This window comes from Lemur catta, chromosome 10, assembly GCF_020740605.2.
Source record: "Lemur catta isolate mLemCat1 chromosome 10, mLemCat1.pri, whole genome shotgun sequence".
Classification (NCBI taxonomy): Eukaryota; Metazoa; Chordata; class Mammalia; order Primates; family Lemuridae; genus Lemur; species Lemur catta.
In genome coordinates, this window is record NC_059137.1 from 15,476,760 (window position 1) to 15,490,326 (window position 13,567).

At 43.3% G+C, this 13,567-nt stretch overlaps 1 protein-coding gene across 1 annotated transcript in view; it reads left to right on the top strand.

The window, feature by feature from the left end:
• Window positions 1–13,567, top strand: part of CDK5RAP2 (CDK5 regulatory subunit associated protein 2) — a 175,424-nt gene that overhangs the window by 144,013 nt on the left and 17,844 nt on the right. The window contains exons 28-31 of the mRNA XM_045563942.1: window positions 3,664–3,783; window positions 7,596–7,712; window positions 9,810–9,999; window positions 13,003–13,124. Coding sequence (XP_045419898.1) covers window positions 3,664–3,783; window positions 7,596–7,712; window positions 9,810–9,999; window positions 13,003–13,124 — 549 coding nt within the window. The remainder of the gene's footprint in view (window positions 1–3,663; window positions 3,784–7,595; window positions 7,713–9,809; window positions 10,000–13,002; window positions 13,125–13,567) is intronic.

Here is a 13,567-nt window from a genome sequence, read left to right on the forward strand (position 1 = left end):
CCCTCTGATTCTACCCTTCACCCTGTCTGCCACCCCAACCTTGTTTTATTTATAATGTAGAAGCCTTTAGGCATTGCTCGCATTATTCCTCTGGGGACCCATGACCTTGGGCTTATCATGCCCTCTTAGAGGATTACCTGAATGCACCTGCACTGTCCGGAGCCGCCCTAATACGCCCATTGCTGTCTTTTTTCGTTTGTTTCTCTTCAGCCTTTGTTCTCTGCTTGTGGTTTTTCTTTTGTCATATTTATAATCTGTGTAGAGAGATAATTTAGTATTTTTCCTTTTCTCAGTTAACATTATATCATAAACTTTCTGACATGTTGTTACATAACACCATTTTTAGTGGATTTAGAGTAGTTCATCGATGGGGGAACTACCGTTTTCCTTGTGTTCCCCTGTTGCTGAACATTTGAGTCATTTCAGATTTCACAGCTGTGCACACTGCTGCAGGGAATGTCTTTGAACATGAAGCCTTTTGCCTATTTGGGGGCATTTTCTTAACATAGATTCTATAAATTAGAACTACTAGGCAAAAGATATACACTTTTGGGGGGGCTGCTTTTTATAGGATTTATGGTTTTAAAGAGTTAGCATTTGTCAGGAGGGTATTATTGTAAGAGACAGATATTTTTCTCCCATTTTATAAAGGCCAGTATAGTGTTTCCTTCTCCTTGGTATGGCTGCATAATTAATAAGTGGTGTCCAATTCAACTGCGAATGTTTCCTTAAGCCCAAGTGATGGTTCCAGCTCCTGGCCAAAGACTCAGTGGAAACTGGCTTATATCGATGGCTACTGAGCATTTAGTACCGCAGACCAGCAGTGTGTGACTTGGAAAGACCAGCAAGGAAGGTTGCAGTCAAAACAGATAAGTTCGTGACTGACTCTGACCTTACTAGCCGCTGGAAGAAGATTTGCAGGGTAGCAAGGCGGGAACGGGGAGGTACAGTGCCGTGATGTGCCAAGAGCTTATTGCGGACGGAGTCCTTCAGTGCTGTGCTGCAGCGAGAGCGCAGACATGCCACCAAATTACTTGCCACACTTCTGGCATTAATAGGAGATAGCTGAAGGTCTGGGAATTAAGTCATCTCATAAACATTCAAATTCATGGCAAAATTACTATTTAATTAGGAAAAGATCTGTAACATTGTGCTACTTTTAAATGAAAGTCATTTTGGAGGAATTAAAACTGGGTCATAACATTAGTATAATGTTTTAAAACAAACATTCCTAAGACATACTGAGCATACCCTAATTGATGAATTAAAGACATTAGTTTTGCCTTTGGATACTTAATGTGATTATGCTTTAAACACTGACACTAGAAACCTACCTCTAGATTGGAATTGTGCTTCCTGCTTTCTTTGTTAAAGTGAGATGTGGCAAAGGCTGAAAAAATACATTCATTTTAGAAAATTTGGAAAATTTAATATTGTATATATTATTAAATATTATATTACAATGTAATAGAGAATTTTTGAAAAATCTAAAACCTGCCATTCAAAGGCAACTGCTATTAATATTTAGGTGTATTTCCTTATTTTGTATATTTGTGTCTTTCCTGTCTGTACAAATTTTTAAATAGAGTTACGTGATATTGTGAAATATGGACTTGGTCTTCCTGGCATACCACTCCTAAAATCTTTGGAATCTCTGAAATGATATGCTTCCTTTTGTATGCTATTGAGTTGACTGTTGGCTGGGGGCTTCTGGGTAGTCTCTGGATGGGGGCTGATTGTCAGGGGAGCCGACCATGTGATTATAGGTTTGGAACTATCAGGACCTCCGCAGTGTCCTTCCCCCACCCCCCCACCCCGCCGCCATCTCTAGGGAGAGGATAGGTGCTGAAGATTAAGCTGATCACCAGTGGTCAATAATGTAATCAGTTGTGCTTGTATGATGGGGCTTCCATTAAAAATCAAAAGGACTGGGTTCGGAGAATTTCTGGATAGCTTAAGACTGAGAGATTCCTAGAGGGTGGCACCCCCAGAGAGGGCATTGACACTCCACGCCCCTTCCCACATACGTTGCTGTATCCATCTCTTCATCTGGTGTCTGTCAGTGTCCTTCATAGTATCCTTTATGATAAACCCATAAACATAAGCAAGTGTTTTCCTGAGTTCTGTGAGTTACTCTAGCAAATCAATTAAACTCAAGGAGAGTGTCCTGGGAACCCCAGTTTAGAGTCAGTCAGAAGCACAGGTAAAACAAGCTGAGGCTTGCCATTGGCATCTATAGTTGGGGGCAGTCTTACGGGGCTGAGACCTCAACCTGTGGATCTGACACTATCTCCAGGTAGATAATACCAAAATTGAACTGAATGAGAGTACCTAGCTGGTATCCACTGCACAACGATTGCTTGCTTGATGTATATGGGAAAAACAACCCCCCTCCCCTGACATTTGGTCAGAGAAGTCTTCTGTGTTGAGGGAGAATATAGGAGAAACTCAGTTTGTTTTTTTTTACAAGTTGTGATTATATTGAATATTTAACTTTGTGTCTATTTTAAAACTTAACATAATAACATGATAATTTTTCTATGATATTATATAGTTTTCATAACCTTTATTTTTTTGGAGACAGAGTCTCACTCTGTTTGCCCCGGGTAGAATGCGGTGGCGTCATTGTAGCTCACAGCAACCTCAAACTCCTAGGCTCAAGTGATCCTCCTGCCTGAGCCTCCGAAGTAGCTGGGACTATACGCATGTGCCTCAGTGCCCAGCTAATTTTTCTGTTTTTAGTAGAGATGGGGTCTCACTCTTGCTCAGATTGGTCTCGAACTCTTGAGCTCAAGCGATCCTCCTACCTTAGCCTCCCAGAATACTAGGATTATAGGCGTGAGCCACCGTGCCCCGCCTTCATAACATTTTTTAACAGCTGTGTAATACTGCATTATAATGGATGTGCTGCAGTTCATTTAACAATTTGAGCTACTTCAGTTTTTGCTGTTACATACAATACTAAGATGAACATTTTCCTGCATTCTGGCAAATGCTTGTTGGCATCTGTGGTGATCTCTTTAAATAGAATCCTAGAAGTAGAATTATTTGGTAAAAGATATTGGAAAAGAGCTTTTCTCAGTCCAGTGATAGAAGTATCCCGCAAAGGTCATATGCATTTGTACTCACACTAACAGGTTGTACTCTTGAGATTATCTTATTACCATTCTCACTAGCATTGTTTTGCTTTATTTTTTTCAAGTCTTAAATTAGTAAGTGATAAATAGAGAACATATTTCTTTCAAAAAATTGGTCTTGAACATAACTGGATTCATTATGAAGGTAGTTTAATCAACTCTCAGGCAATTCAAGCAGACTTGAAAGTGATCTGTTAGTTTCACCATAAGGAAGATTTTAAATTAATATTTGATATTTAGAAGAATAAAAGGCTATGTTAGCGTTAGCATTAAAATTGCATGGAATATAATTTTTCCATGTGATATAAAATATCTTCCTCATGGGGGGCTGCAGAAAATCATTATAGAACTGTGTCTGTGGGCTGTGGGAAACTCAGCCTCCCCATGCCAGGAAAGAGTCGCCAGTTGCTAACTATCTTAAGACACCCAATACTGTTCAGAATTTCAAGATCCCTGATAATCTATAAATTATTCAGTTTGTTGGGGGCTTCAGACTTTGAATTAAAAATGCCCTTCCCTCCTGTAGACTTACTAATGGAACATATACAGGAAATTCGAACTTTGAGAAAACGTTTAGAAGAATCTATTAAAACAAATGAGAAGCTACGGAAACAGCTGGAACGGCAAGGATCTGAGTTTGATCAAGGTAAGGAAGCTTGGAAGCTATGGAGAAATAGATATTTTAAAATAAAACAAAGCATTATTTTGTCTTTTCATCAATAATGGATTATAAAAATATCAGCATTTTAGTAGTCTAGTAAAGCTCACATGCCAATGAAAAGGTTACCAATATTTTTGCATAACCACAGTTAGCTCTGAAGGGAATGATCTTCCACGAAGCACGTAAAAGTATCTTTCCCCCCATAGGTAAGACATTTACATGCCTCGAAAATTAGAACCTCCATTCTTTGCCCATTAACCCTGTGTTCCTGTCCCTCTTCTCTCCTTTTGTTCGTTTTCTTTGGTATCCTTACAGTGATTATTTTTTTTAAATGCAAATACACGTATATATTCTTATTCTCCCCCTCATTTACCTAAAAGGTAGCATACTCTAAATCCACTATTCTGTCCCATTTTTCGTTGCATAGTGTATCTTAGGCATCTTTCCTTATTGCTCCAGAGACAGTGTCCTCATTCCATGAAGAATGTATCTTGAGAGCATCTTGGTGCACTTGGAAAAGCCTGAGTTTGCTTGAGAGTTAGATTGACCTGCGTGTGGATCCCTGTTCTTCTTTTAGCTTTGTGACTTTGGGCAATTCCCCCCATCTCCCTCAGCCTTAATTGTTTCATAAAACAGTGTCATTGTGAGATTAAATGAGGCAGGGTTATGAATAGAGCCTTGCTCAGTGCCTCACTCAGTAAATGGTTGCTTTCTTCATCATCATCAGTTTTATTTTACTATTTTATTTTGTATAACATTATCCGTTTAATATTGCAAAGCTCTACAATGGTCAGAGACCCTAATTTCCTCCCCATCTTTAGAGATGAGAGAACTGAGTTCTAGAAAGATAGTACTGGCTGACAGCACCTGAGTCCTTGGACCCTTGTCCTGTCCTCATTCCTTTCTGGCCCATCATAGCCACTAGCCTAGAAGGACATCTCTCCAAAGTACTGTATGTGCTGCAGTGTGCAAGGTAAACGGAATGGTTCCCTTCCACACTCTCCCCCCTTCCCTCTCACTCATCCACCCTCATCCTGTGTCCTCCCCCTCTCACCCTCAGGGAAATTGATTAATCTGAGTTATTAGTCGTATCAAACACAGGAAAAGAAATACACGCCTGGGCCCTTCACATTCACTCTTGGTAATGCCTGAATTAGATTCATTCTGTTTTACATTTTCCCTGGCAAATCCAATTATAGAATTATTTGGGGGCTCAAATGGCCACGAGCTACAATGGAGCAAGCAGTCGCTCTGGAGAGTAATTTGCTCTGATGGGAAGGTTTACAGAAAGGCATTCATAAAGTATTTACGCTGGTGGAAAGACACACTGTTCTCACCATGTTGTCACAATGTCTGAAAAGACAAAGAAACAAAAGTGGCTCCACCTCCCCCTGCTGTGAAATGTGCCCCTTGGGAGTAGGCTTGAGAAAGGTACGGCTCCTTATAATATTGAGGGGGAATATTGTTTATAGCCGTCATCTCACATGTTAGGGCTTCCAGCGAATCCCCAGTTGTACGAACTAGGCGTGCTAACGTTCACAGGGAAGATGGGCCTGTCGGCGTCGGGAGTGGGCCTCACTAGCTCCAGTTTGGCTGCTTAGGTTTAGGCTATGTTAGGAACTGTTCTTTGGCCTAATTATTTCTTTGAAAAGAAATACTACCTCCAAAGCTGGTACTTTAGCTTTGGTCATTGTCGACCTCTACTGTAGAATTGTTCCTGCCCATTCAGCTTACTCTCTAGTACTGCTTTGGCTCCAGCCTGTCATCGATGATGCTGTTAATATAAATGGTAGCAGCAGTAACAACACCACATCAGTCATTTTATTGAGCTACTGGACACTTAGGGACGTTAAATGACTCTCGCTGAGGTCAGGCAGCTCTTAAGAAGCCAGAGCCATGGTTCAATCCCAGGTGTCTCTGAAAAGATGCCAGAGTTCATAATGGGGAGTGGAAGAAGATGGTGGAGAGAGACGTATGTGAGTAAAAAAAAATGTATGACACTGTGGTAAGTGAGTTATTAACATGAGAACAAGGTAGTGTGGTGGAGTGGAAAGTGTATGAACTTCTGGGAGGACTGATGTCGTACCTTCCTTACAAGGAGTTTACATGTCACAGGTATTCATGCCAGGATGTGTACCAGGATGCTTTCAGCTGCAGGTAACAGAATATGAGTAAAAACTGATGTTAACAACAGGGGTTTGTGTTTTCTTACATAACAAGAAATCCAGAGGCAGGTAGTTCCAAAGGCATGTTTTATGGCTCAGTGACTGCAGAGTTTGGGATTGGTATCTGTGATGACTGTAGTAATTATAAGCATGTCATCCTCTCAGGACAGTGTCTAAAGCATGAGAAAGAAGTGGGGAAGGCTTCTCCCTGTCCTTCTCTTTGCATCCAGGGGAAAATCTGTCCTGGCAGCCCCCTTCGGACTTCCCATCAGGTCCCATTGGCCAGAAGTGGCACATGCCCATGTCCTTGTGGCAAGGGGGCTGGGAAAGCAGGGATCTGGCATTTTGGCTCTGCGGGGTAGTAAGTGGACTCCATCAGTGTGGAGGAGGGGGAGGGGAAGAAGATGCCTGCCAGCGTCGAAGGCACCTTGCACACAATAGGAGCTCTCCTGAGGGTAACTGTGAACATGAACGTTGTCTGTGGTACAGACATAGAAAGCTGAGAGGGCGGGGAGTGCCAAGGTTGAGTGTCAAGGGAGGCGTCCATCAAGAAGTATCATCTGAGCTGGATTTAAAGGGAGGGCAGGGTTTCAGGAGACAGACAAGAGCATGGTGAGGTATCTATAGATGAGGACATGACCTCCAGCCCAGTCTGGAGCTTTAGACCCTGATCTTTAGGATATGCACTTAAATTTGAGGTAAGAGTTGAAAGAGTGTGATTTTGACAGTTAAAGAAAGTGGTGGGCATTCTAGGCAAAGGGAATACCTCCTTCTGCAAAGTCAGGGAAGTGTGTGACCGACCACATGTGTGTTTGGGGCACAGAAGTGGTCCATTTGGACTGCCTTAAGGGCATGGGGCCCAGGGTGGAGAGGTAGTAGGGCATGCATTAAGATTGGCGCTAAGTAATGGAGATCCTCAGATTCTAGACTGAGAAGTTGGACCTTGTGTTTTGTTTGTTTGATTGTCTTTTGCCATGATGGGCCATCAGATGTTATTTGAACAGAGAGTAACATGAACGGACTATGTTTAAGATAACCCTGTTGGCAGAAGAGCAGAGAGGCAAGCTTAGAGCAAGGTGATAAGGCCTGAACTATAGGGACAGAAAAGAGTAGGCCAGTGTCCAAGGTGTTGTGGAGAAAGAATCAGCATTTGTGACTGCCTGATTGGGCAGTGGAAGAGAGAGACATGTATGATGCTGGGGTTAGGGGTTATGGTGATACCATCTCCTGAGGCAGAAGGGTGAGGAGTTCAGCTTTGTCTCTGTGGACTGAGCTGCCTCAGTAGTGAGGCCCAGCAGGTGGCTAGATGCATGGGTTTTGACCTTGGGAGAGACATCTGTGAAGGTTAAGACTGTCACTCACTCACCCCACTCCTGGCCCAGTTCTCCTGTGTTGCTCACCCTTAGGATCTTCCCTTAGGACAGGGAAGATGTAGGGGAGCCTCACTGTCCCCTGTCTTTCAAGCTCACTCATTTCCCTTTGGCCTCTGGTATTATCGTACATAGTATACAGGAGTGATTTTCATTGCATGTTGTGTTAACTCGTTGTTTAAAACTGTTTTCTAGCAAGTTCCAACCATACAGAATGACCTCGAGACTGTTTATAAATCACTCTTTATGTGTGTTTTTATAGGTTCTACAAACATTTTTGCTTCTGGTTCAGAGCTGCATAATTCTCTGACATCGGAAATTCATTTCTTGAGAAAGCAAAACCAGGCCCTCAATACAATGCTTGTGAAAGGATCCAGAGGTAAGAATAAAGGAGTCACTTGCAGTCTGGAACCCCCAAGCCTTCTGTGTCATAGAAGGAATGGAGGCATTGGAGTCTGACCAGCCTAGGTTTCAATCCTGCAGCTCTGTGATGGCTTTACACCGTTTAATTGTCACAACAACCCTATGAGGTATTTCTGTTTTACAGCTGAGAAAACTGGAACCAGAGAGGTTAAGGAATACCTCATAGGGCTGTTGCGACAATTAAACAGTGTAAAGCTCTCAGCACAGTGTCCCTAATAGGCACTTAGTAAATGTTACTTTATTTACTTGTCACTCATCCCCTGTGTGCAGCCACCTCTTTCGTCCCTGTTCACAGTGGAAGAGAGAAGCGTTGGAAATAACATTACTGCCCAAATCTCAACCCGAGATTTCCTACTATCAGGAAGGTTTATCCAGTATTTCTTATAGAAAGATCCCTTCTCTTAATTCCTTGTGTTTGGAGCTTAGCTACCAAAGGGCTTTGACTTACATTATCATTTAATACTTAAAGCAATTCTGGAATGTGGTATTATTAGTGATATTTTACAGGTAAGAAACCTAGGCCTAGGGAATTGCCTGGCCTGTGGTCACAGAGCTCGAAGGGGGTGGAGCTGGATCTTGGGGCAGCTTATTCTACTTTTTCTAGAGAATATTGATGCTGATTTTGGCTTAAGAGATGAAACTGGGGCTCCTGTAGGCCATTCATTCATTCATTCATTCAGCGAACATTTCCTATCTCCTGTTCTACATCAGGGCCTGTGCCAGAGTCTGATGCAGAAATGAAGGAGACCTGGTCCCTTCCCTCAGGGGGCTCATGGTTGGATGGGAGAGACAGCCAGGCAGCCACAGCAGGCCAGTGTGGGTATTAGCCATGTTAAAGGCAGGCTCAGGGGACTGCAGGACCCCAGGGAGGCATCCCACCCCAGGAAAAGCTAGTCTTCAAGAGCTGAGTCTAGAAGGATAAGGAGGGATTAGCCAAGGCACCTGAGGTTTAGAGGAGCCAGGGCCTTTTCAATAGAAGGAAGAGAGCAGATAGGGTGTAGGGGTTAGTGGTGAGGAGAGTATAGACCAGTCACGAATTATATGCAGTTTGGTGTGTGTGGAGTCTGAGGGAGGAGGTGAGAGCTTGCTTAGCTTGCTTAGGATTGTCGTGGAGTCAGAAAGCCTGAGTCTGAATCCTGGCTCTGCCACTAGTTGGCTGCGTGACCTTAGGGAAGCCTTAACCTCATCAATCCTTAGTTTTCTATCTGGGAAATGGGGAGAGTAATCGTACCTACCTTGGAAGTTTGTTGTGAAGATTAAATAAGATGATATGTGTGCAGGTCTCAAATGTAAAGCCTGCACAGTTAATGCTGGTACGTGTTAGTTCTTAACCGTCATGAGCACTGCTAACAACTCGTTGTTATGGGGTGCTTCCTGCCCCCAATGTGCTCGTGAAGCCCTGTGCTAAGCCCTTTATAGATGGTAACTCAGTTAATTCTCACATGTGGGGAAACTGAGGCACCGAGAAGTGAAGAACCACATTCAAGGTTATGAGGTCAGTAAACTGAGAAGCTGCACTTAAATATGGCCATGCTGCCTCCAGCACCCTGCTCTTGACCATGTCTCTTGTGCCTCTGGGTATATTTTATTGCTCAGGAGAGGGGGTATCCTCATGGCCTGAGGAGTGAGTGGGCCCCAGGTGCCATCTGCACAGCCCTGCTGGCCTCCTGGTTGGAGGCTTGAGGAAGGCTTGTGGATTTCTCAGCACCCCTTGCCTGATTTTTGGGCCCTGTTTCCTGCCTGTGTCGGTAGTTTCTACCCACTGTTTGCTCCGTGAAGGCAAAGTAACTAGGCTTGCATGGCTTATTATTTAATAGAAAATTAAACAGGCCCATTTTATCCCAGTGACGTTTAATCTGCAGCCTTGATGTTGACAGATTTATCTGCCCAAAATGTATAAGATAATTGGAATGCCAAGATCATAAATGCCAGATTAAATCTCATTCTTTTTTGTATTCTTGGAGTGTTCGAGCTGAAGTGCTGTATTTGCGTAATAAGGTTGGGAAAAACAAATGGTGTCTGTTCTCAGTGGTACTTTTTTTTGTGTTTGCAGATAAACAGAAAGAGAATGAAAAATTACGGGAGTCCCTCTCCAGGAAGACTGCGAGCCTTGAGCACCTTCAGCAGGAGTATGCCAGTGCAAAGGAGGAAAATGAAAGGCTGCAGAAGGAAGTCAGTGAGAAGGAGAGACACAACCAGCAGCTGATCCAGGAGGTCTGCAGCACCGGCAAGGAGCTGAGCAGGTAGTGGCTGTGATTCACCTGTCCCCTGTTGGTCATACCATGCATCCAGGCACTGGGCTGCAATCGTAGAATGAGGCACAAGGCACACGAGCCCGTGCCCTAGGGGACAGACAGTAAACACCAACATATCATATGTCTGGTGGGCATAAAATACATGGAGAAAAACCATGAAAGTAAGGAGGAGAGGGCTTGGGGAGCAGGTTGCTATTTTTTGTCTAGGGTGGGCCAGGGAAGGCCTCTCTGAAAAGATGACACTTGAACAGAGAGCTGAGCATAGTGAAGGGGTAAAGGCTGCAGCTGTCTGGGGATGATCATTTGTGGCAGAAGGGGCACGGACCCTGAGGCAGAGTGGCCTTGGTCTATGCCCGGCAGAGCAAGGAGGCCAGCACATCTGGAGAGAGGGCCACCCTAGCTGGTAGCAGCTGGCCGGATACTGAATCTGTTGGGCCTCGTAGCCGACAAAAGGACTTTGGTTTTTGCTCTGAGAAGCATAGGAAGCCCCTGGGAGATGGAGCAGAGAGGAGTGATAACCTGCCTTAGATTTCATAAGGATCACACTGATCACTCTTTTGCAGTTTCCCCCTTAGACTCTGTCTTGTTCCACACTTCAGTTGTTCCTGTCAGCACTCTTGAATGCCCACTGTTTTAGAGTTACCATCATCGCCCTTGTCACCCGGGGGGATGATGTAGCAAGATCTTCATCTTTGCCATCAGACAGTCCTGGGGTTAAGTCCGGGCTCCTCTTCCAAGCTGTGCACACCTGTGTAAGAGACAGAAACTTTTTAAGTTTCATATCCTCACATCTCTGAACCAAGGAGCAAGAGAACATGTACCTACCTTTTAGGGTGTCTGTGAAGATGACATGCGATTACATACCTAAAGGGCTAGACATGGGGCACTTGGGAAATTGTGGCTGACTAGAATTCTTTTTGTTTCTTTTAAAACTGAATGAAACAATTACCAATTTCTTTATTTGTGCAAATTTATGGGGTACATGAGAAATGTTGTTACATGTGTGTAATGTGTAGTGACCAAGTCTGGGTATTTAGGGTGTCCATCACCTAAGTACAATAGTTAAGTGTAGTCATCCTACTCTGCTATCAAACATTGAATTTATTCCTTTTATCTTTCTGTGTGTTTGTACCCTTTACCCCACTTCTCTTCATTCCGCGCCCCACACACCGTTCCCAGCCTCTGGGGTCTATCATTCTACTCTCCAGCTCCATGGGATCAACTTTCTTAGCTCCCACTTATGAGTGGGAAGAGGGGCTATTTGTCTTTCTGGGCTTTGCTTATTTCATTTAACACGGTGACCTCCAGTTTCATCCATGTTACTGCAAATGACAGGATTTCATTCTTTTTTTTTATAACTGAATAGTATTCCACTGTGTATATGCACCACATTTTCTTCATTCACTCATTGCTGGAGACATCGGTTGATTCCATATCTTGCTATTGTGAATAGTGCTGCAGTAAACATGTAAGTGCAGGTATCCTTTTGCTATATTGATTTCTTTTACTTTGGGTAGCTACCCAGTAGTGGGATTGCTGGATGGAATGGTATTTTTAGTTTTTTGAGGAGTCTCCATAATGTTTTTTATAGTGGCTGTACTAGTTTACATTCCTACCAACTGTGTATGAGTTTCCTTTTCACCGCATCTTTGCCAACATCTGTTTGGGTTTTTTTTTTTTTTTTTTGTCTTTTTAGTAATAGCCATTCTGACAGGTATGAGATAGCATCTAATTGTGTTTTTGATTTACATTTTTGTGATGATTAGTGACATTGAGCATTTTTTCATATATCTATTGGTCATTTGTCTTTTGAGAAATGTCTATTCGTGTCCTTTGCCTACTTTTTAATGGAATTATTTGGTTTTTCTCCTATTGAGTTGAGTTCCTCATATATTTTGGATATTAGTCCCCTGTTGGATGAATAGTTTTCAAATATTTTCTCCCTATGACTGGAAGAAACAAGTTTTGTGTAAATATGAATAAAGCATCTATATACATTTGAGTACAATGTTTTTGTGAACATAAGCCTCCCTTTCACTGGGGTAAATACCCATGAGTAGGAATTCTGGGTTAAAACTTAGAAACAATCCAGATGTCCTGCAGTAGGGTAATGGGTAAACCACTGTGGCACATCCATACGATGGAATACTACTTCACAATAAAAAGGAACTAACTATTGGATACCAGTTACAACTTAGAAAAATCTCAAAGGCGTTAATGCTGAGTACATAAGCCAGTTTCAAAAAAGCAGCATGTAAGATTTCATTGATGTGATATGCTTGAAAAGACAAAACTGTAGTAGAGGTGAACAGATAAGTGGTTGCCCAAGTTAGGGGGCGTGGAGGGTGGTTTGCAAAGGGAAGCAAGAGGGAGTGTTATGGGGATGGTGGGATTTCACTGTATGCTGGTTGTGGTGGTTACATAGATTAATACATGTGTTAAACTATGAAACTATCTAACAAAGAAGCCAATGTTGATATATGCTAATTTTTTTTTAATTATAAAAGGATTAAAACTTAATTTTATAAGTCAGGGTTCTCCAGAGAAACAGGATCAATAAGATTCTTTTCCCCTCCCCCCACTATATAGGAATAGATATTCTGTTGATACCGTATGGATAGATACAGAGATTTGCTACGAGGTACTGGTTCACAAGATTAGGAAGACTGAGCAGTCCCATGATCTGCTGTCTGCAAGGTGGAGACCCAGGAAAGCCAGTGGCGTAGCCAAAGTCCTGAGAGTGGGAGAGCTGATTTTGTAGGTTCCTGTTTGGGTCCAGTGGAATCTAACTGGGAGCACCTAGGACAGGAGAAGACAGGTGTTGGAGCTCAAACAATCAGCAGAGGGAGAATGACTGGAATTCTTAACCATGCTTGTCACTTTTTTGTCTACACTCTGTGGCTGGGATGGAACTGGCCTGTCCTGGGGGTTTTGGAGAAGTCACCTATAGTACTGTTAACTCTCCTCCCCATGCTCGTGGGCCCATTTCAGGGTGCAGGAGGAGATGAGGTTGAGGCAGCAGCTGCTCTCCCAGAACGACAAGCTACTCCAATCCCTCCGAGTGGAGCTGAAAGTGCATGAGAAGCTGGATGAGGAGCACAGGAGACCGAGAGGTACGGGGCGCTCTGGTCCACGGCTTTGCTCATCCTGGGGCTGCTGCGTATTAGGCTGTGAGCATCCCCAGACAGCCGGGGAAACATGGAAGAACTCAGGCTCAGGAGTTAGGCCAGCTGCAGTCTGGAATCTCATTCCCTCCTTCCTGCCTGTGTGCCCTGCAGCAGGTCACTTCACCCTATAGGCCTGTTTCTGCCTATATAAAAACACGTCTATGAATACTCCTTTTGTAGAGTTGCTGTGAAAGTTGAATGAGATCATTTATTAAAAGTATCCTAGCATTGTACCTGGCACTTAGGCACTCAGGAAATGACTTTCATTAAAATTTTTCCTGCTAGTGTGGATTTCTTTTTGCCCATTCATTCAGCACATATTTATGGAGAACTTCCCACATGCTGGGCATTGCTCTGGGGATAGTTGTTGGCCCTGGGCCTCTCCGTAT